The sequence below is a fragment of the Squalius cephalus genome (genome assembly GCF_949319135.1).
Source record: "Squalius cephalus genome assembly, chromosome: 14".
NCBI lineage: Eukaryota > Metazoa > Chordata > Actinopteri > Cypriniformes > Leuciscidae > Squalius > Squalius cephalus.
Window position 1 is genome coordinate 19,070,018 of NC_137135.1, and position 21,514 is coordinate 19,091,531.

Below are 21,514 nucleotides of genomic sequence, written 5' to 3' on the forward strand. Positions count from 1 at the left end.
TCTGTGCTTCATTCACCTCTCTGCAGGAGGTTTTGCTTGTATTTCAAAGCTGTTTACAGGAACCTGAATGTTTATATAATCAATAACAGAAATGCTCAGATTTTGAGATACATACAGGTGGCTGCTCATAGTTTTGGGTTTTTGTAGACTGAAAAACGGGGTGCTAATGATTCTAATCTATGGGTTATTGCCAAATTCAAAATAAAACCAAATTCAACATAAATAACGCCAAGAATATCAATTAGGGGTATATCCAGTATGTAGGCTAGGCCTATTTTCAACATATAAACTATGCTGTCTCGTATTAAATGTTTCGGTGTGAGGAATCATCATTCATTTTATTACCATTTTTGAAAAAGTAAATGTACTTTTTAATTATTATTACTTTTTTCAACTTTTTTTTGCAATTCACAGGCTGAAAAAAAAAAGTCAGCACAAAATGTTTGCTGGGAGTTTATTCCCTGTACCCTGTCAGCGTATACTTTAGGGGTTGTTAAATCCGCTTTAGCCAAAGTTGAGAGTGTTTGTGTGAACCCTCTTTTGGTGGATTAGCTCTTTCTCTGTAATGGAAACTGAGGCGGCTGGTGCTAGCGTGGTCAGTTTAGTGAGTTTGGATTTGTTTTGCTGAACAAGCTGATCTGTCACTTTGGGGGAAAGAAAAAGCTTTTTCATGGCTTGAGAATTACACATTACGCAGTGTTGTGTTGAAGGCAGTCAGTGATAGGCACCTCATTAGGAGACAATGTGGATCAGCGCAAATCAATTAAACATGGAAAAAAGTTTACAAAGTGTGGTAATGGTGCAGTCAGTGGACAATGTTATAAATTTATACTTAAAAGTTTAAATTCAAGTTCGTATTGTTACCCAGCTTGAAATACCTACTTTATAAATAATACATGGTTTTAAAACTGAATTGCTTACTCTTTCTTTTTCATTATAGGCTAGCTAGTGTATGGTTTTTCCTGAGGAAGCTTTTCTTTAATGATTTCAATTTGACTTAGAAAATAAACAGTAAATCCTCATATTGCTGACAAGGTGAGTTTGTAAGTTGCTAAATGTAGTAAATATTTTTTAAGTCCCCTTAAGAATATGCTCATGATAATCTTTTTTGTGACCGACAATATTTTGTCACCATACGCAGGATTATACTGCCTCCTGCTGGATATAGTTAATCATTAAAAGTGATTTATCCCAGTTATTTTCATAGACAGTAAAATAAAGGTTATTTTAGCGCCTTCATGAGATTCTATTCTATTCTATTTGTTTATTTATTTATCATCCCATGTCTCCCCAAATCATTTAAAAAATGACCACACAAAAAAGAAAAGAAAAGTTAATCTTTCTTATACATTTCCTTAATACATTGGATAAAAGTACAATTTTCGCTATGTGTAGGCTATTAACTAACATTAAAAAACTAGAAATATTACATATGTGTCTTCATTTTTATCTTTCTCTTTCTGGAAAAGTCTTAGCTCTTTATTTCCATTCTTAGAATCCTCTTTGTTTAAATGTTCAATTAAATTATAGCTAAATTCCCTTAAATTGCTATATATATATATATATATATATATATATATATATATATATATATATATATATATATAATATGTCACAGCTCTAGAAAGGTACTGCATACAAAAAATTACTTAAGAATAAATTATTTACAAGCTCTGACACGTTTTTTTTCCCCTTTCAAAATATGTGCTGAGTAGCCAAAAATAACAGGGAAGTCTTTAAACATTATGGACAAATGTGTAACTAGGTGTATGGAAGCCCATTTCCACCACATAAGAAAAAAGTCCTGGTTAGTCGTAGAGAAAAAGTCGAAAGTATTAGACAAAAAGTCAAAAATAAGATAAAAAGTCGAAATTAGGACATATGTAATTATGAGATAAAGTCCAAATTCGATGGGTCATTTCTTGACTTTTTATCTTATAACTTAGTATGTCACGACATTTTACTCATAATTATGACTTAATTATGTCATAAAGTCATAATTATGACAAAAAAATCAATATTATGTCAGAAGTAGCTTTTTTCTTTTTAATGTGGCAGAAATGTGCTTTAAAAAAATCCAACCATTGGTCAGATGCTGAAATGGCAGAAAAATAAACCTCGTGATCAGGGGCGATTCCAGGATTTTATAAATGGGGGGGCACAGGGGGGACCAAGAACCAGTAAGGGGGGGCCCATGGGAAATCAGAAAATTCAACTGGAAAAACTTCTAAAGTAGAACAGTCTTTTTATTTTTCAATAAATTATTATGCAGTCTTTACTTGCATACATCATTGTTTATTCTTTCAAGCAGATATATTTATTTGTATGAATTAAATTTTATTAAAGCTATTATTAAAGAGCAGTGAATGCTTTTCTCTTTTTATTTTGTTGTTTGAACAATATTAAGTGTACAGAAGGCATTAGGTTTATTACGCACTGTCACTTTAAGACCGAGTGTGCAGATCCAATTGCACTGCTAATGCACATCCGATATTCTCACAACTGTACGTTCTGTAAAGACATAACCGACTGTGTTTTACGTGAATACTCTCAAAAACGGACATTTAGACAACATGTTGTGTGTATTTGTCCATTCAGACGCGAAAGAGAGTTCAATTCAGTCCATTGCGCGCAGCGCGCAGGGCTGCACTCTTCGGGTCGCGCGCGTGTGTGTGTGTGTTCGCACAGAAAAACATACCGAAGCTCTCTTTCGCGTCGTCACTCTTATTCAGATCTGTCCATATGTCTGCCCTTCTCTTTCTCCCAGACGTTTACATTTTTGAACGATTTGTGAGACATGCAGCAAGCGCATTCCAACTCGTGTGCCGCTGGGTAGATCAGCACGTTACAATTCAAATGTGCGCATCTACCACAAACGCAAATCAGTTCTGACTGGATCTCTCGTCCCTCCCTAACATTTTCGTCTATTTTTTATTCGTTGTTCATAATTCATAGTTGTCGTCATTTAAAACTGTTTTTTATATAGTTATCGAACGTGTTAGTCTGTGAAAAAATGTCGTTGACGAAAATAATGACGAACATTTTTCGTCAACGAAATTTACTATATATACTGTAATTGAGTGTGTATACCATAAACAGTGACGTATCGAGGTGTCTCTCTCCTGAGTCCTGACTCCTGTTTAAAAAACGCAGACCAGAGATTCTGCTTTGCGAATCGCAAATCAAGCAGTGATTGACAGCGCTCTGATCCAATGGCGTTGGACATTGTCATGTTGACAGTAAATCTAGCCCAATGATGTTAGGGGGGCACCAGGGGGGGCCAATCATATTCCAGGGGGGGCCGGTGCCACCCCGTGCCCCCCTTCTAGACACGCCCCTGCTCGTGATTCTTTTATAGTGGGTGGCTTGTTAACAGGTGTCGTGACAGCTCCCTCGTGATTCCCTCGCTGGCCAAACTACACACACCCACAGCGAACCATGCAGCGAACAAATCAAAACAAGGAAACTTGAACTTCCTTGTTTATCACATGTGCCGAGGGAAGCTCAAGCTGCAGAATTGCAGGGGGCTATTAGTGCAGCGGGTGTACTCATAAACAAGCACAGCCAAACGAAATCAATTAAATAACAATTAATCCTTGTCGTAATTATGTTAATTAATATTTAAAATAAAATAAAACGTCTGTTAACCTTTCTTTAAAAAATTAAAGATGCATAACATTATCCGTGTCCCACTTACATCATGGTACATTCCGCCCTGAAGCTGATTTGATTTCCCGCACCTCCTTCCGCATTTGAATGACTGAACCTTTTAGAAAACTTCGCGGACAGACAATGAAGCCAACGTCGGTTCCTAATATTTTGGTTATATCTTTATTTATTTTCTCACAGTTTGTTCGAGGGGTAAGAATCAATGCGGTTGCTGCACCAGAATGATCTATACTTCATTATAAAGTTTATCAGGCTGTTTTGAGATTTACTCATTACCACATAACGTTATATTTGCAGCTGGAGGATTGCAGAAGTGGAATGTTTCCACCAAAAGGACCAACGTACTGCTGTTACTCTTCTCATATGTCCAATTATTTGTGCTCCTACATTTCATATACTTCTTTTTGGTCTTGTCTGATTATCTGATTTGATAACATGTTCAACTTCTCTTGTCATTTATCTAGGTTTAAAGGTAATGTGAGCTGGTACACTGTAAATCTCGATTTACCCCCTAGTGAGAGATGGACGCAAGTGATCAAAGATAAAAACACAGAGGTACTGTCTCCTTAATATAATGCACTAACTTTTAGGGGTCGGACCTTTGTTTCTGTCAGTATTGTACATGTTTTTAATACTGATTCTCTGCTGTCTCATGGAGGATGCAACTTTCTTGTGTGTCTTGTGTTTCCTGTGATTGCTTTTACATCATTAACAACATTAAATCATGTTGCTTTTCAGTTGTTCTCAATGGTACAGTCAATAAAAGACATAGCCAAGGGCTTTTTCCATGGAAAACTTATTGATTTAGTTGACGAGGAGCTGGTAAGCAATTAAACGTATGAACAAACTCAAGACATCTATAAAAACTCTTGGATATTTTGATTGTGTATGTATAGAGTACCGGTCAAAAGTTTGGAAACATTACTATTTTTTAAAGTTTTTAAAAGAAGTCTCTTATGTTCATCAAGCCTGCATTTATTTGATTAAAAATACAGAAAAACAGTTATATTGTGAAATAGCATTACAATTTAAAATAATGATTATCTATTTTAATATACTTTAAAATATCATTTATTTCTGTGATTTTTCTGGTTTTCAGAGTCACATGATCCTTTAGAAATCATTCTAATATGCTGATTTATTAATGTTGGAAACAGTTGTGCTGCTTAATTTTTTTTTTTTTTATAACCTGAGATACTTTTTTCAGGATTATTTGACGAATAAAAAGTTTAAAAGAACAGCATTTATTTAGAATAGAAATCTTTTGTAACAATATACACTATCGTTCAAAAGTTTGGGAACAATATATATATATATATATATATTTTTTAAGAAATTAGTACTTTTATTCAACAAGGATGCGTTAAATTGATAAAAGGTGATGGTTTTTTTAATAAATGCTGTTTGTATGAATAAATGCTGTTAACGTTTTATTCATCAATGAATCCTGAAAAAAGTATCACAGGTTCCAAAAAAATATTAAACAGCACAACTGTTTCCAACATTGATAATAACTATCATCAGCATATTAGAATGATTTCTGAAGGATCATAAGACACCGAAGACTGGAGTACTTGCTGATGAAAATTCAGCTTTGCATCACAGAAATAATTTACATTTTAAAGTATATTAAAAAAGAGAACCATTATTTTAAATTGTAATAATATTTCATAATATTACTGTTGTTGTTTTTTTGTTGTTGTTTTTTTTTTTATGAAATAACTGCAGGCTTGATGAGCATTAGAGACTTCTTTCAAAAACATTAAACATAGTAATGTTTCCAAACTTTTGATTGGTACTGTACAGTATTGATATTTTGTTATTTTATATATTTCTCACTGTTTCATAGCCATTGATTGTGGACACACTTCCACACCCTTTCAATGAAGAAATTAAGGGAATAGCAGCAGTTTCTGGCATCCCTCTGGGTGAGATTTTTCTCTTTTGATTATTTTTGTTATTCTTTACATTTGATGTAAAACTTGACAATATACTAAACAATGTAAAATCAAAGAACACACAAACAACAATGGTGCAATCCATCAAAACAAAGGCACTCACTAATTTAGCTAATAAAAGGACCCCAACTTTAATCTATGATTTACATATATATTTTATTTTATTTTATATAACCCTCTAGGCGAGATTACGCTGTTCAATATCTTTTATGAGGTTTTCACTGTTTGCACATCACTTGTTGCAGAAGACTTTAATGGTGAGAAGATATAAATCAGTTCACATAATGTTTTTGATCAAATTAAATGACACATTTAGGTGTTTTATTATGTATTTTCTTTCTTTTTTTTTGTTCAGGAAATATTTATCATGCCCGGAATTTGGATTTTGGACTATTTATGGGGTAGGATGTGTTTATTTGCCAGATATTTGAGAACACATTGAATTTTCTGCAGCATGCATATTTTTCAAATAAAGTCATAAGAATATTGTGGGTTTTTTTATGAAGGTGGGATCGACAGAATAAAACATGGACTTTAACCGAGAAGCTTAAACCTCTTGTGGTGAATGTCAATTTCGAAAGGAATAACAAAACCGTGTTTAAATCAACAAATTTTGCCGGATATGTTGGCATACTCACTGGAGTTAGACCTGTAAGTGAATAAACCTAAAAAAATATGATGGTTGTGTTTGTGTAAATGTAAAGCAAGTAACTTTTTTTACTTGTTTAGGGTGAACTGACCCTAACAATGAATGAGCGTTTCAACTTTGATGGGGGTTATATTGGTAAGATTTTATTAAAATGATCTTAACAATTGAAATCTAAGTGTCAAGTGTATAAACAGTTCTGCTTGAATGTTAAAAGTTTGTAAATAACTAACTACAGTATTAATTTCTTCTCAAGATTAGCTACAAATCATGGGTACAGCTAGATGTTCTTGATGGTTGACTGGTTAGATAACATAGTGAACTCTCACAGGGATTCTGGAATGGATTATTGGCAAGAGAGATGGAATGTGGATGGGTTTTCTCACTCGCAAAGTCCTGGAAAATGCTACAAGGTACATTCAACAACACTAGCATAACATGAAAGCACAACTTCATTGATTTCGCTGTCTTAACCAAGAGTCACATAGTTCTAAGTCACACAGTGTTAATGTAATAACAAAATAGCATCAGAATAAGAGAAATTTACACAGTAGTGACCAGCATATGAAAACTGACTTTATTCAAATATTATTAAAAATGTGTTTTAGATTTTGTAAGATAATTATAATAATTATTATTGTTAATCGTATTTGCTTATTTTTGCATGGTAAAAAAAAAACTATTTATTTTTTTTGGGCCAAATAATTTTGTCATATAAATAGCTTAACCAAGTCTAGTGTTTTGTTCTTCCCTCATATTTAAAATATTTAAACCATTTCCATGGTATCCCTTCTGGATATCACTTTTGGCCACTACTGTGTGTGTGTGTGTGTGTGTGTGTATGTACATGTATATGTATGTGTAGCTTCTATTCAAAGTAAAAACAGGAGAAAACTAATAAGCAGCCTATTTTTTTTATTTTTGCTTGCAGTTACGAGGAAGCCAAAGCCCAGCTCTCTCTGACGAAACTGCTAGCACCTGCTTACTTCATCTTGGGTGGTAACCGAACGGGACAGGGTTGTGTGATAACCAGGACTAGAATAAACACGTTAGACATCTGGGAGTGAGTAAATCATATCTCATTTCTATCTGCAATGTTTAAAACTGCCCTCTGAAATTGTTGTTACTGTTGGTGATGTTTAAGACTTGATATGGACCTTGGGAGATGGTACGTCCTGGAAACGAACTATGATCACTGGGACGAGCCTATGATCTTTGATGACCGCAGAACACCGGCAATGAAGTGCATGAATCAAACCACACGAGCGGTATGTGGCATTTTGTTTTAGAAATAAAATGGCTTTGTAGTAGCAATTTAGAGTAGTTGAATTAGTTTACAAGCACTTTTAAAATTAGCTCAATTTGTAACTGAACTTTCATAAAGACATGTTTAATAATGGACAACAAAAAAATCCAATTTTTAATTTCCACAGAAGATTTCTTTGTCATCTATATATGATGTTCTGTCAACAAAACCAGTTCTTAATAAGGTAAGTCTGCCTTTCAAATGAGTTAACAAAAGCCTCAAACTATATGTCATGCTTTTTGTTTTCATTTATTTTATGTATGGTATGAGTTGGAGAGTGTGTTTGATAACATTTCTGCATCAAATGGTCAAGTGTTGTATAAAGTCATAATGAAGCCATTTTCTGTCCTGTCTTCACAGTTGACAACCTACACCTCATTAATGGAAGTGTCAACTGGAACTCTGGAGTCTTATATCAGAGACTGTCCAAATCCATGTACACCGTGGTGATCTGCCATCACCTCTGAATGAGCTGAGGCGTCAGGCATAATATTATGGAATACTGTTCCTGATCTGTTATTACAGGGCCAATGTGCATGTACAGGAAGGAGTGTGTAAAAAACGTAATGGTCGCAATTCTATTAACTTTCAGATATCTGTTCTCATGGACACGTCTGTTATAACTTAGAACTTTATATTATAACTATGTATTATAACTATAATTAAGACTGCTTTATCACTGCAACACTTTGTGAAAATCATAAATGTTTCGCTTGCATAACAAACTTTGAGTAACCCCACATTTTAAATAGAAATGTTTTTGTGTGCTCTTTGATCGGCATGTCCATACATAAGTTAATTTCAATAAGTGTTGCCTTTTTTCTATGAGGAAATCAATTTTTCTGAAATCCTTGGTGATGCCAAAAAGTATTTTTGTAATTTATAATTGTTGGTGTCTCTTTCTGGGAATGTGTTAAATGTAAATTCTGGAAATATTTTTTTTCAAATGAAATATATAAATCTGGTAATTCTATAATAAAATGTTGCTTCAATAAAGGCATCTTTTCAGCATAATTGCTGGTCTAGGAAAAAAAAAAAAGAGCAGAAAAAAAAAAATTTTGCTTTTACTTTTGTTGTGTATATGCATGTCAATATGGAAGCTTGTTTCTGCCACAAAATAAAACTTTTTAAAAGATAATTGCGACTTTTTATCTCAGAATTGCGAGATATAAAGTCAGAATTGCGTGAAATAAAGTCGCAATTGCATCTTATAAACTCACAATTGTAAGATATAAAGTCAAATTCTTAGGAAAAAAAAGACGGACTTTTTTTTTTTTACCTCAGAATAGTTTATATCTCACAATTCTGACTTTATAACACGCAATTGCGACTTTATATCATGCAATTCTGACTTTATATCTCCCAATTGCGACTTTATTTCTCAGAATTGTGACTTTATATCTCGCAATTGCGACTTTATTTCTCAGAATTGCGACTTTTATTTCTCAGAATTGTGACTTTATTTCTCACAATTCTGACTTCATATCTCGCAATTCTGAGAAAAAAAGTCAGAATTCTGACTTGATATAGCCTATTGCAATTGTGAGGGAAAAAAGTCGCAATTATTATTATTTATTTATTATTCAGTGGCGGAAACAAGCTCCCATATGTATACCATATGGAAGCTTGTTTCCGCCACAGAATAAAACATTTTAAAAGATAATTGCGACTTTTTATCTAACAATTGCGAGTTTACATCTCGCAATTCTGACTTTATATCTCGCAATTCTGACTTTATAACACGCAATTGTGGCTTTATTTCACGCAATTCTGACTTTATATCTCGCAATTCTGACTTTATAACACGCAATTGTGGCTTTATTTCACGCAATTCTGACTTTATATCTCGCAATTCTGAGAAATAAAGTCAGATTTGCGAGATGTAAACTCGCAATTGTGAGATAAAAAGTCGCAATAATCTTTTTTGTTTTATTATTATTTTGTGGCGGAAACAAGCTTCCATACTACCATCAGCACAAAACATGCATTATTTTTGGGTGAAACACTCCTCTCTCTATCAATGTGCTTCACACATGTTTTTCCCATTTTTACTTTATGGGTGAATCAAATCAGGTATTTGTTCCTGTGGATCAGACATTCTTTAATCATCATTGTTCTATTTATTTTTAAATAAATATTCTCATGTTTTATATTCAATAAATATAGGCTATACATAAATACAAGTTACACAGCACTCTGACTTTTTCATTTGAAATCACTTCTTAACTGGAGTGTCATTAATTTGTCCAAATTTTACTTGAACAAATTGAAGGTCAAACTCCCCATAATTTTCACTTTCATGGAACAGCGTTGAACAGTTTTAGTGTTGTTTTTGACGTTAAATGTTTTTGGGAGCTGTTTGTAGTTATCTGCACATCTGTTTTGATCCAAAGTGACTCAGCCCAAAGTAGTGCACGTCCAACCACAGGAAATTTGGTCAGGCACCAGAACAGACCTCAGGAGCATTTGTACAAGCTGTTGAGTCTGTAGTTCTTCTTTAGTGCACAAATTGAACTGAACACGAGATCACTTGGTGTCGATCTTTCATCTTTAATTACGACATTTAATGAGAACATCTACGATGTCAGTTTTGTTCATCATTTGGATGCTTTGTACTCTGGATTTGTCAGACTCTGTAAGTGTCTTACAATTCATTCTGCTATTTTCTTGTGTGTTGAAATTATCTTTAGTTACAGGTAAATTAAAAAGTGTTTATTTTATGGTGAATTTACAGCTGTCATTCTGTGTCGTGTGCATTTAGGCACCTGACGAATGTGACGATGAGTTAGAGCGTCTTCGAGCGGAGATGAAAAATTTGGAAGTTCGCCTTTCAAAGCAACATCAACTTATTCAACGATTAACGAATCTCAACCAGATGAATGAACGTTCCCAAAATGTGGGCTCGATTTATGACATGGGAGAGAAACAGTACATGGGTCAAGGCTCTATATTATTTTATTAAGATATGGTATTCACTGTCCTTGTATAAATATGTTGTATTTGTTTGATTATAATGGCACAAAGCAGCACTAACAAAAATCAATCTGCCATGTACAGATTGTGCTCAGATCTTCAAAAATGGCGACATGCAGAGTGGATTTTACATGATTAAACCACTGCTGAGTCCAACCCTGATCAGAGTGTACTGTGATATGACAGAGGGGGGTGGATGGACAGTATTCCAGAGACGCTCAGATGGCAATCAGTCATTTGACAGGTATGGAAAAGTTCATTGTTGTGACTGTGAGAAGAGATGTGCTTTTAAAAAAATTAAACATGATTTATTTATATATTTTTTTAGAGATTGGAATGATTACAAAACAGGATTTGGTGACATGAAGTCTGCTAATGGAGAGTTCTGGTTAGGGAATGATAATCTCCATTATTTGACATCTCAAGGTGAGTAAATCTATATATCTAAAATGCATACAAACTGAGACAGATGTAATGCGTGTCATAATTTATCTGAATTATCTATTATTACAAGGAAATGTTGAATGCTTGATTCTGATTGGCTGATGAACGTTCTAAGGTGTCTGCACAGCTAAAGTCCAGGCAGGTCTTACAGTTCCATATATACTTTACCAAATGATTGCAGTTATTTCAAAGGTCCTTACAGCCTAAAACTGGGAGAATGATGGAGTGGAGGCTGAACAGAGGAGGGATGGAGGGCCAGGCCCGTGTGGCAGAAGTAGATCTAAAGAACAAGGCGGAGCCGACAGTTCAGGAAACCAATCTCCACAGCTGTTGGAGCCCAATACACAAAGCCTTCACTCCCGAAGAAATCCTCAGGGGAAACTTGATGTGTGCTGGTTATGACATGAGGAGACTATGGTATGGCGGCCATGATGTGACGAGACTCTACTGCATGATTGCAGGATTCCTCATCTGATATTCCCACAGTAAATGAAGAGCCGCTCAGCATTAGGGCAAAGTCAATGTATTCCAGGGAAAAATGGATCTTACCCTCTGGCATTCCCAAAAGAACGGATTTGTTTAAACCCGCATGGAATATGTCATTAAGATTATTATGATTTCATTCAAGTCCACAGTGCAACAGTTGGCATAACTTCTCTACATACTCCTCTGAGGTCGCCCTGATGAAGGCACAAGAGGCGAACTGCTGGTTCATACCTTTTCTTTTGTATGGTCTTGTGTTCTGTCATGCACTGGCTTGATAATCCACAAAATATGCTTGACGCAGAAGAATGATGAAAATACATTTAACAAACTCCAGGAACCAAACAGAGATGCATACCAGCACGAAACATTAACACAAAACAAAGAACAGACGAAGACTGAGGGTTTCAAGACACAAGATGACAAGGGGCTAAATGAAGGACAGGTGTAGGTGATTAGATGACATGGTAACAAACAGAGATAACTATGGAAACAGGAACTAAATCACAGGAACAACAATAAAACAAATAAAAGCAAATAAATATAACAAACAATAGGATAAAAATATTTGTCTAATAATTTAACAGCCCATCGTCAATTATTTCTTATATTATATTATATTATATTATATTATATTATATTATATTATATTATATTATATTATATTATTTATCTTTCAGTTTTTTCATTAAAACACCTTCTGTTACGCAGATGATTACACCCTGAGAATCAGTCTGGAAGACTTTGAGGGCAGCTACCGTTTTGCAGTGTACAGAAAGTTCAAAGTGGATAATGAACAGGTTTTTATTCTTTTTTTTTTATTAATCTCTTCATATTGTGATTAATGATGTGTGAATGCCCATGATGAACCAACAGGTGGCTTGTGAAGTTTCTAATAAATCAATATTCTATTTTCATTAAGAACAAAAAGAAGGGGTTACACAAAATTACAATTTTTATACTTCATTTTGTGTTCTGAATGGTATAATATCTGTGTGCTGTTTAATTAGTCAACGTTTAAACTATCTCATTTGTCTTTTCAGAACCATTACCAGCTCCAGTTTGGTGCATACACAGGAAACGCAGGGGACGCTCTCTCTGGCAGTTATCATCCTGAGGTCCAGTGGTGGGCCAGCCACCAAGGAATGAAGTTTAGCACACGAGACAGGGATAATGACCGCTACGACCGCAATTGTGCTCAGGAGGACAAGGGTGGCTGGTGGTTTAACAGGTTTACATCTAATAACATTGACAGAGCTTTTCACATAACAATGACAATTACAACACAGGTCATTTTTTTGTATGTAGGGCAGTTCTTCTCAAGTAACCACATTTCTAGTTCGTCACATTTTTGTATGTTGTTTCACCTGTATTCCTCTAGATGTCACTCTGCCAATCTGAATGGATTTTACTACCGAGGACCCTACAGCGCAGTCACTGATGATGGAATAGTGTGGTACCCATGGCATGGCTGGTGGTACTCCCTCAAATCTGTCCAGATGAAGATCAGACCAGCCATTTTTGAGCCTAATGATGTTTAACTCATGGATCTGATATCTAAACTGCGAAGGCGATGAATTAGTGGATGATGGCAAATAATTGTAGTCCATCTTAGTAGTCCAATTCTTAACTATTTACATATGTAGTTCAAAAAGATATTTTACTGCATGTAGCGCAATAAAAATTTCAACACATCCTTGTTGCATCATTGTGTGTTCTATCACAGTATCTTTAATTTGATTCATTTGAAGAAATAAATAAACATTTAAAAATAAATCAAAAGGTTTCATTTAAAATAGCATTTCTTTAAATTATGAATAGAATATAGAATTTAACTGCCACAAAAAAATTGTAACTACAAAAATACGTTTTCTTTCTCTTCATAAATTATAGCAATATCTGTCAAGGTAAATGTAATTAACACCTAATGAATGTAATTCACAGTTCTGCAGAAATCGCAAAAATCTATAGGCTAAAGATAAGTGTTTTAAATAAATAATATAATGTATTCTATAAAACATTTTATAAAACTTTATTAGTGATTTTATATGTATAGGGATCACATTTTAAGTTAACTATGATAGCTATAATATAATAACAAAAGCTGAATGAAAACACTTCCAATACTTTAACATAATAAACAGTTTTTTTTTTTTTTTTTGGCAAGATATTTAATAGACTATTCACTATTGAAACATGGTTTAGATGTGCCTAATTTTCTTTCATGTAGCCTAAAGACCTAGTGAGTGTCAGTACACTGTAGCGGCTCGTGTCTTTCCTGCAGTGACGTCATTTAAGGTGAGCTCACCTGAACTCTCACTTGTACTTTGCAAGCGCTGCTGTTAACGGTAGACATATATCTGAATTCGAGTTTAATTCCACTCGCGACGTGCGGGGTAAGTAGGCCTACGCAATGCTACCCAAAGAAGTTGAGCAGTCAGTGTAAATATGTACCTTTCTACAAACACCCTCTTGTACCAAACATTTAATCCGTGATTTAGTAGCGCGAGACATGTTTCTGCAGTTACTCGTGTCGCGTGAGTTGTCTTCCATGGCTTTTGTTTATGTTTTTATTACGCCTACTGAATGTCCATTTAGTCTGTATTGTCTGTGTACATTTATCCAAAGGGATCTTCTGCTTGTATAGCTTTACAACTTTGTTTACTCCACGTGTTATTTATAGCCCGAGCTGCCAGAGATCCCAAACAGGCCTCTGATATTTCTCTGTCAGGTGCACAAGACAATTTAAAGGCAGCGATCAGGAAATAGATTGTGTCTCAGAGGGAGGTATGAGGGAGGAACATGAGCTGGGCAGGAATAAGTTAGTAGATTTTAAGGCATCCAATAACCCGCAACATGAAGCAACCTATGTTTGACATACTCTTATGAATATTATTTAGTTTATGTTGGTTTGATATGGTACAAATGCACCGTTAGTGCGTGGTATGGGACCTATGTTCTTGTCTTGACCAGATATGGTGAAACTGGGGAAACATAGCTCAAAGGCTACAAGCTTTGGTTTATAGTGCAGGCTCTTTTGTAGGAGCAGAATTATCAGACTATTTAAGCTTTGCTTAAAAATATATTGTATCCCAAGTAGAATGGTGCATCTGGAAAAGAACTGATTTTTTTATATGACTGTTTAGCCTGTTAACCTTTCAATAAATGTGTGAGAATCAGCAGATGTTTATGGGTAAACATGGTTGTTACACAACTTTTTGTTGTTTGACGGTGGATGTTTGTGAGGAGGGTAAAAAGGGAATGTTGATGAGGCATACATTACATGCATCTAAGATTTCTTTTATTTTGGAAAGTCTCATGCTCACCATGGCTACATTTACAAATATAATTTATTCCTGGGATGTCAAAACTGAATTTTCATCTCTGGTATCCAGTGTCACACGATCCTTCAGAAATCATTCTAATATGCTGATTTGGTTCTCGTGAAACATTTTCCTATTATTATCAATGTTGAAAACAGTTTTTATAAGTAGTTTACTATTTTTTTATATAAGTATATACAGCATTTTTCCAGGATTCTTTGATAAACTTGTTAACTCTGTGGCCTAGTGTCCAACACTTATTAGTGTCTTTTGTTAACCAAGATTATGGATTTCTACTCTGGTTTAAAGGCCTTTTAAAGACGGATTAGTCAGAAATAGTACTGTTTCCAATGACAGGATATAATACCCCTCATGCCTTCTGTTGCATAACTTAAGGAAGTCGAGGTATTGCCAAGTATTTGTCAATACAAAGAAAGTGTTGCTTTTTATAGTAAATGTATGCCTCACTGTCATGCATCAAAGAAGGATTACTTTGATAAACATATGACATTTAAATTTACCTAACTTTTTTGTAGATGTTTGTTTTATAATTAATATTTTATATATAGTTTCACACAAAAAAAATGCTGGATTTCAACTTATGTTTGGGTCAAATATGGACAAACCCAACTGTTGGTTCAAATGAACCTAAATTCTAGCTTAATTTAAACCAACAGTTAGGTTTGTCTATTTGTGCAAGTGTAAAAAGTGTATTTAAAAATGGTGCACCCAATTTGTTTTTCATTATCTATTTTCCCTAATGGCACTGCAAACATGTGACTCTTTGTTCCATGGAACACAAAAAGTGAATTTTGAATTCTTTAAAGGCTTCGCAGATTTTTCTACTCGAAAAAGAGTAGAAGCAAAAGTTACAACGATATTTATCAGCTGATTATTTTTGAGTTGACCCTAGCAGGGGTTGAAACAACCCAGCATTTAAGTTAAAGGTTTTCTTCAGCAGAAAATAACTGTACTTGACATCCAGTTTTGCACTATTTTTCCTCATTTATCCCTCTGATGCCTAAATCCCTTCAAAAATGCTACTGGCTGCTTAGCAACAGCGATTATACTGCTTTTGACCTGACATGCCCAGGCCACTCCCCTTATGTAGCTCTTGTCTGGGATAGGGTAACCAGCCACTGTCCCTTGTAAAGTTAGCCTTGAGGCTTTGCAGTGGGTTCAGTCATGGCCTAGGCTGGAACTTGAACAGCGTTTTACGAGTAGAGGCGTGTTTTAGTATGCAGGGACAGCCCAAAAGTGTGCTGACAGCAGCCTGGACTGTGCCACATTCCTATGAGACGGACTATTGCCGCGAGCCAGGAGTGGTGCTGAAGGAGGGACTGCTGGGACTCATGGGTATTTTAGAGCTGGCAGTCTTGATATGCGTGCGTTTAGTGTGGTGTAGTGTTTACCACAGCACTAATAGGATTGATCCTGAGATATGGAGCTGTGAGTGCTGCAGGGGCCTGAATGAGATGTGCTGAACTGACATGTTTTGCCTGGTAGGACTCTGGTTTTATGCTTTTTTTTTAAAGAAAAATCTATTCATAAAATATTATAAATTACTCTCTATATAAAATAAGACAGCAAGTGCAAAAATGCTATTAGAAAGCCATGGTTGTTGTTTTTTACAGTTACAAGCTGTGGCCATTTGATTTAGGAGAGATGACTTTATGAAATTAATTTGTTTTATATAATAGACATGAAATAAATTGAAAGTAAATTTATTTATTTTTGCAATCCCTCTGCATGTTTTCATTTTGCTTTTGTTTTATTTAACATTAACTGACATGCTGTTAAATAAAAATTTTGTTTGTTATGCTATGTTGTTATCTTATGCCTTAAACTGAATTAGTGCCAGAGTTTTGACATTTTTCTAGTTTGGGTTCTTAACAATTAGGCTGCTATAACCCTCAAGAATGAATGATTCATTGTATTTCACTGTTGCTTTTTATGAGAGTTCAATATATCAGTTTTATGTTCCTTTAAAGATGAAATAAGACGCATCCATCAATAATTCTCCCGGCGGTAGTGAAGTATTAACAGAGGGGCTCTTGTTCCTTTAATGCCCAGCCCTTGCATGAGCAGTCGGACTGTAAATGACTAAGCACACTGTTAGTTCCCTAGGTAACCTTTCACTCAGTCAGCGAGCCGAGGTAGGAAATCTTGCACTGCCTTTTTAATCGGAATATTTGGGAGAGAAAAATAGTTATAGTGATTGTATTTATCATAATGCTTTTATGTGAGAAAATGATAGGAAATGCTTTGTTCAATTGATTACCTTCAAAATGATATGCATTTTTAATGTTTAAGCTGCTAAATAAGGATTTGCTTAAACCTGTGAGAGTGTAATATTACTGCATGACTATGATAAAACAGATAAGACACTAAACGTTGAAGACAACATTGCTTACTGTCAGATGCTTAAATGTTAAAGTTTGCGTTATTAGTATTTTGCAACAGCAGATGAATATCTATTATTGATAGAGTTGACATTTATATATGCAAATTCAAAGTGGTAATGTTGTGTGATCACATTCACCTTGTGAACAGACTCTGATTCTGTCATTTGTGATACTGCTTTTTTGTGTATCGTTTCATCAGTATATCAGAGTTATCTTTATAGTTAGTGGCATGTTCACATGTTGTGATTGTATGGGTTTTGTTATTTCAAAAGAAGCTTGACAGAGAGCTTGTCTCTGCATCTGCATAACTGGCCTCTCTCCTCATTGTACCAGACAGAAGTGCATTAGAGCATGCAAGGCCTTTCCCTCAGCAGAGGCAAAGTATGCCATGCCTCTTCCACCCCTGTGGAGTAGTGCAATGATGTTAATGTGGGGAGACAGAACCCAAAAAATAAGTAGTCTGGCCTTTTCAGCAGATTGCAAATTATGTTTATTAAATCTTGAAGAAACTGTATTGGTCATCAGATTTCATAAAATTAAGTGGAACATTTTGGAAGTATTAGTGTTCATGTAAAGTCACAGCAAGCCTTCTGTGTTTGAAAAAGGCATGTGAAGGTGAGCCGTTTTGTCACTATCACAGGTGTTTTCACTAGCACTCAGGACTGGGGGGTCAGTAAGATATATATAGTTAGTTAGTTAGTTAGTTAGTTAGTTAGTTACAGTTAGTTAGTTAGTAATACTTTTACTCAGCAAGGATACATTAATTTTACCACAATTGTTATGTTAGTTATAGTATTTAAATAGTTTGTAAATGTATAGTGTTTCAAAAAAGTTATATTTCAAATTAATGCTTTTTTTTCATGTGAAGTCATGTAACACTGAAGACTGGAGTAATGACTTCTGAAATGTAATCTTTTGCCATCACAGGAAGAAATTGTATTTAAAATATTAAAATGTTCATTAGAAAACAGTTATTGTAAGTTTAAGTTCACTACTGTTTTTACTGTATTTCTTCTCAAATAAATGTAGTCTTGGTGAGCATAAGTGACTTTTTTTTTTTTTTTACAAAAAAAAACTAAAATCTTTGTGGTTGTGTACACTACATTTTTTTTTTAAAGATGTTTTATAAAACACTTCATAATTTGGTTTTCAGTTCCACATTAAGATCGACTAGAAGTTGATAACCGATGAGTAAGCTCCTGCATTTTTAATGGCGTTTCTCTAGAAGTCATAAAGAATTAAACAGGGGATCAATTTTCTCATTACTCTTATAGTAATTGGTCAGTAGATTATGTAACATCTGTACAAAGTAGACTGCATTACTTATTGCGACCAACAACACAACAGGTTGCCCAAATTGTAATTGGCCAGTGTATGTGTTTGTTCAGTGAATTATTATATCCACAATAGCTAATAGCTAACCCTCTTTTTTTAGCTACAGCACATTGAGTCACCTCTGCTATTTATAACCTCTCACGTCAATAGACAATAGATGCATTGTTTGAAATTTCTGTACATTTGTTAACTATTTTTTTCTTTCAGGAACATTCACACAATGTGCTTCAATCAATAACCCTGTGCTGAAGTTCAGGAGACAACTAATAAAATTATCATAAAACAAGAAGTGTTTCAGACAGTTCGGATGTGAAATTGCCATGGAGACTACGCATAGATCCATGAATCTTACTTTCTCCAGTGAGGACAAAAATGGAAATAACATTGCCTGCCCCAGTGAGCATTCCCCTGATTCCATGAGGAGCTCTAGCAGTTTGAGTTGTAGCAGTTCAGAGAGTCCTGCCGATGTCGAAATGGAGGACCGTATCACTTGCCCTGCAACAGTTGAGACTTCTTCCTCAAAGGTAGTGAAATCAAGCAGCTCAACTGCTGTGGACTTTGCCAAATCAAAAATTGACAACTGGAATGAGAATATGGCTCTCTTAATAGTGAACCCCAAAAACACTGAATGCAATGAAAGAGGCAGTGACAGGAGCTCGGAAACCTCCCCTGACAGCGGAGAGCGGGAGCTATCTGAAGTGGACTCCTGCGAGCCATCGCGGCGTGGATCCACTGAGAACTGCTGCTCCGTGAGCTCTGGTGAGATGGTGATGAGAAGTAACAGCTTTGTCTTGCATGAGACCGACCAGCCTCTTAGCATCTCGCTGATCGGGGAGTCCAGAACCTCCTTGGATATATCTTCAGACCTTGGCGTGGTATCAGGCATGCTACCTGATTTGTGCGAGGGCCTAGCCGAGGTGCCACAAGGAGAGCCCAAGAATCTGGGCTTGGAGTGTACCTACATCCAACCAAACAATCAGACCTTTCTCATAGATGAAAGGTCATCGAGCATTGAGAAACTTGAATGTGTCACACCTGTTCATTATCATAAATCTAATAAAGATGTGCAAAAGATGGCATGCAACACCAGTGGATCCAATCCCTCAACTCCAGTGGAGGGGAAAACGGTGCTTCTTACTGCTTTTGAGGATCTCGACATCAGTGGCAATGCTCAAACCTCAACTCCAGTGCAGTCTGTGAGTAACAAGACGTTTTGCCTCCCATCTCTATCTCAGTCACCTCTGAATAAAGATGAAGGGGATTCAGTGAGTCCAGTGGCTCAAGTTATAAGTCCGCAGCAAGACACTGCCTCTCAAAAGACCAAAACATCCTTGATGTCAGCGAGTAAAAGCAACAAGATAGAAATAAAACGGTTTCCTAAGCCTAACTTCAGTAATATAAAGTCTAAAATTATGTCACGTGCAACCAACCCCTTCAAGACACCAAAGACTTCATCGAGCTCCATAACTCAAACTAATGAAAATCAGACTATGGACCAACCTAAGTCATCTCCAACCCAATCCACTTCTTCTGCAGTAACCAGCACTTCTGCCACACCAGCTCAAAGTGTAAAGAGCTCCAGTGCAGCTAAAAGAAATCGCTCGTCCACTTGCCAAGAAAGTGGTCCAGCCTCAAAACTTCGACCTCGCAGATGGTCTGAAAGTGCTACCTTTTCTAAAACGAGTAAAGATGGGTCACAAGAGAAGAATCCACAGGTCAGAGGCGCCTTGAACCTCACCACACCACAAAAAAACACTAAAGGAGGTTCTCAGAATCAGGGTGGAAAGACCAAACCTGCAAACACACACGAGTCCACTGGAGAAGACGTGCAGGGGAATGAGTCTCTGAATGTTCGAGGGAAGAGTCAGAGAGTCAGTTTGTTGGTGAGTATGTTATGGCCAATAACCGATAATTGGCTGATATTAAAATGACATGAATTAAAATGCTAAAATCAATCCAAAATCAATCTTTTCAATTGCTACAATGGGATTTACATAACACCATCATAATGTATAACATGAGATTTACTAAACATTACTTGATATTGAATTATTAGTGTAATCGTTAGATGATGGAAAAGGTAATCCGAATGTAAAAATAAGGAAATGAGTATGGGGAAATGAATATGCAATTATAGGGATAGTTTATCCCAAAATGTAATTTGTCATTTACTAATTGTTGTTTATTTACCCCAGAAGACTTTCGTTCATCTTTGAAACACAAATAAAGTTATTTTTCATGAAACTTGATAGATTTCTGTCCCTCCATTGAAAGTCCGTTCAACCAAAAATTTGAGGCTTTTTCTAAGTTCAGAAAAAGATTGCAAAAGAAATGTTTAAATTGAATGGTTAAACCAAGTCTTCAGAAATGACAAAATGGTTTGATACGACCACATTTAATTTAGGCTTTTATTTACATATAAAAATGAATCAACGCACATGCATAGTGCACATCAAACAGAAGCTCAACCATACACATACTTGATATGTGAGAACAAACCTCATTGAAAGTATGTTCGGTCTTCTGTTACTGGTGGGTTTTTTTGGGTTTTTTTTTTTTTGTTTTGGGTTTTTTTGACAAAAGTTTTGGTTGTATAGGCTATAAGAGGGACAGAAATCTGACATGAGGATGAGTATTTTTATTTTCCCTATTTATTATTCCTTTAAATATATAAAAAAAAAGTAATGTTTATCTTAAAATGTAAACAAATCATTCAAAGCTATACTTTCTATGTTAGGATTATGACTGCCATCTCAAACAAAGCACAAATCAAGTAACAAAAATCGAACAAAGAAAGTATTTACGCAGTGTGATTGCAGTTTTAATTACTGCTGGGAGAGGGCAGCAAGCTGAGTCTAGAAAATGCGTTCCATGTGAACATCACATCATGTTTACAGAGCTGGAGAAGGGAATGAAAAAAAGAAATTGGCAGTGACTTCAGAATTCCCATGGGGACTGCATTACAATAGCTG

General features: G+C 35.3%; 3 protein-coding genes across 5 annotated transcripts; all 3 read left to right on the top strand.

The window, feature by feature from the left end:
• Nucleotides 1-3,712: 3,712 nt before the first annotated feature.
• On the top strand, nucleotides 3,713-8,715 carry asah1a (N-acylsphingosine amidohydrolase (acid ceramidase) 1a). Of its 2 annotated transcripts, none has more exons than XM_079892784.1 (14): nucleotides 3,713-3,861; nucleotides 3,967-4,010; nucleotides 4,134-4,224; nucleotides 4,408-4,491; nucleotides 5,519-5,597; nucleotides 5,810-5,884; nucleotides 5,983-6,028; nucleotides 6,134-6,278; nucleotides 6,357-6,411; nucleotides 6,605-6,686; nucleotides 7,205-7,336; nucleotides 7,418-7,541; nucleotides 7,707-7,763; nucleotides 7,940-8,715. In XM_079892784.1, exons 1-14 carry the CDS (start codon nucleotides 3,757-3,759, stop codon nucleotides 8,027-8,029), a joined length of 1,209 nt encoding a protein of 402 aa, XP_079748910.1. In that variant the 5' UTR covers nucleotides 3,713-3,756; the 3' UTR covers nucleotides 8,030-8,715. The 2 variants fall into 2 exon arrangements, with proteins under 2 accessions (XP_079748910.1, XP_079748909.1); XM_079892783.1 differs by having other exon boundaries at nucleotides 3,715-3,861; nucleotides 7,710-7,763; nucleotides 7,940-8,702.
• Nucleotides 8,716-10,003: 1,288 nt separating this feature from the next.
• Nucleotides 10,004-13,174, top strand: fgl1 (fibrinogen-like 1). Its single transcript, XM_079892989.1, has 7 exons — nucleotides 10,004-10,214; nucleotides 10,341-10,515; nucleotides 10,637-10,796; nucleotides 10,881-10,978; nucleotides 12,191-12,279; nucleotides 12,523-12,710; nucleotides 12,861-13,174. The coding sequence occupies exons 1-7, from the start codon at nucleotides 10,146-10,148 to the stop codon at nucleotides 13,018-13,020; spliced, it is 939 nt and encodes a 312-aa protein (XP_079749115.1). The 5' UTR covers nucleotides 10,004-10,145; the 3' UTR covers nucleotides 13,021-13,174.
• A 630-nt stretch (nucleotides 13,175-13,804) lies between these two features.
• Nucleotides 13,805-21,472, top strand: LOC307170556 (uncharacterized protein). Of its 2 annotated transcripts, XM_079891690.1 has the most exons (3): nucleotides 15,979-16,304; nucleotides 18,750-20,425; nucleotides 21,440-21,472. In XM_079891690.1, the coding sequence occupies exons 2-3, from the start codon at nucleotides 18,863-18,865 to the stop codon at nucleotides 21,455-21,457; spliced, it is 1,581 nt and encodes a 526-aa protein (XP_079747816.1). In that variant the 5' UTR covers nucleotides 15,979-16,304; nucleotides 18,750-18,862; the 3' UTR covers nucleotides 21,458-21,472. The 2 variants fall into 2 exon arrangements, 1 of the variants encoding a protein (XP_079747816.1); XR_013823400.1 differs by lacking the exons at nucleotides 15,979-16,304; nucleotides 21,440-21,472 and adding an exon at nucleotides 13,805-13,875 and having other exon boundaries at nucleotides 18,750-18,828.
• Nucleotides 21,473-21,514: the final 42 nt, after the last annotated feature.

What these genes read in the sequence shown, in the direction of transcription:
- LOC307170556 (XM_079891690.1), top strand. Translation starts at nt 18,863, where the DNA reads ATGGAGACTACGCATAGATCCATGAATCTTACTTTCTCCAGTGAGGAC.
- fgl1 (XM_079892989.1), top strand. Translation starts at nt 10,146, where the DNA reads ATGAGAACATCTACGATGTCAGTTTTGTTCATCATTTGGATGCTTTGT. An exon ending in CTCTGGATTTGTCAGACTCT is followed by an intron (nt 10,215 to 10,340) that starts GTAAGTGTCTTA and finishes GTGTGCATTTAG; the next exon opens with GCACCTGACGAATGTGACGA. An exon ending in GGCAATCAGTCATTTGACAG is followed by an intron (nt 10,797 to 10,880) that starts GTATGGAAAAGT and finishes ATATTTTTTTAG; the next exon opens with AGATTGGAATGATTACAAAA.
- asah1a (XM_079892784.1), top strand. Translation starts at nt 3,757, where the DNA reads ATGACTGAACCTTTTAGAAAACTTCGCGGACAGACAATGAAGCCAACG. An exon ending in AGTTTCTGGCATCCCTCTGG is followed by an intron (nt 5,598 to 5,809) that starts GTGAGATTTTTC and finishes ATAACCCTCTAG; the next exon opens with GCGAGATTACGCTGTTCAAT. An exon ending in CAAAACCAGTTCTTAATAAG is followed by an intron (nt 7,764 to 7,939) that starts GTAAGTCTGCCT and finishes CTGTCTTCACAG; the next exon opens with TTGACAACCTACACCTCATT.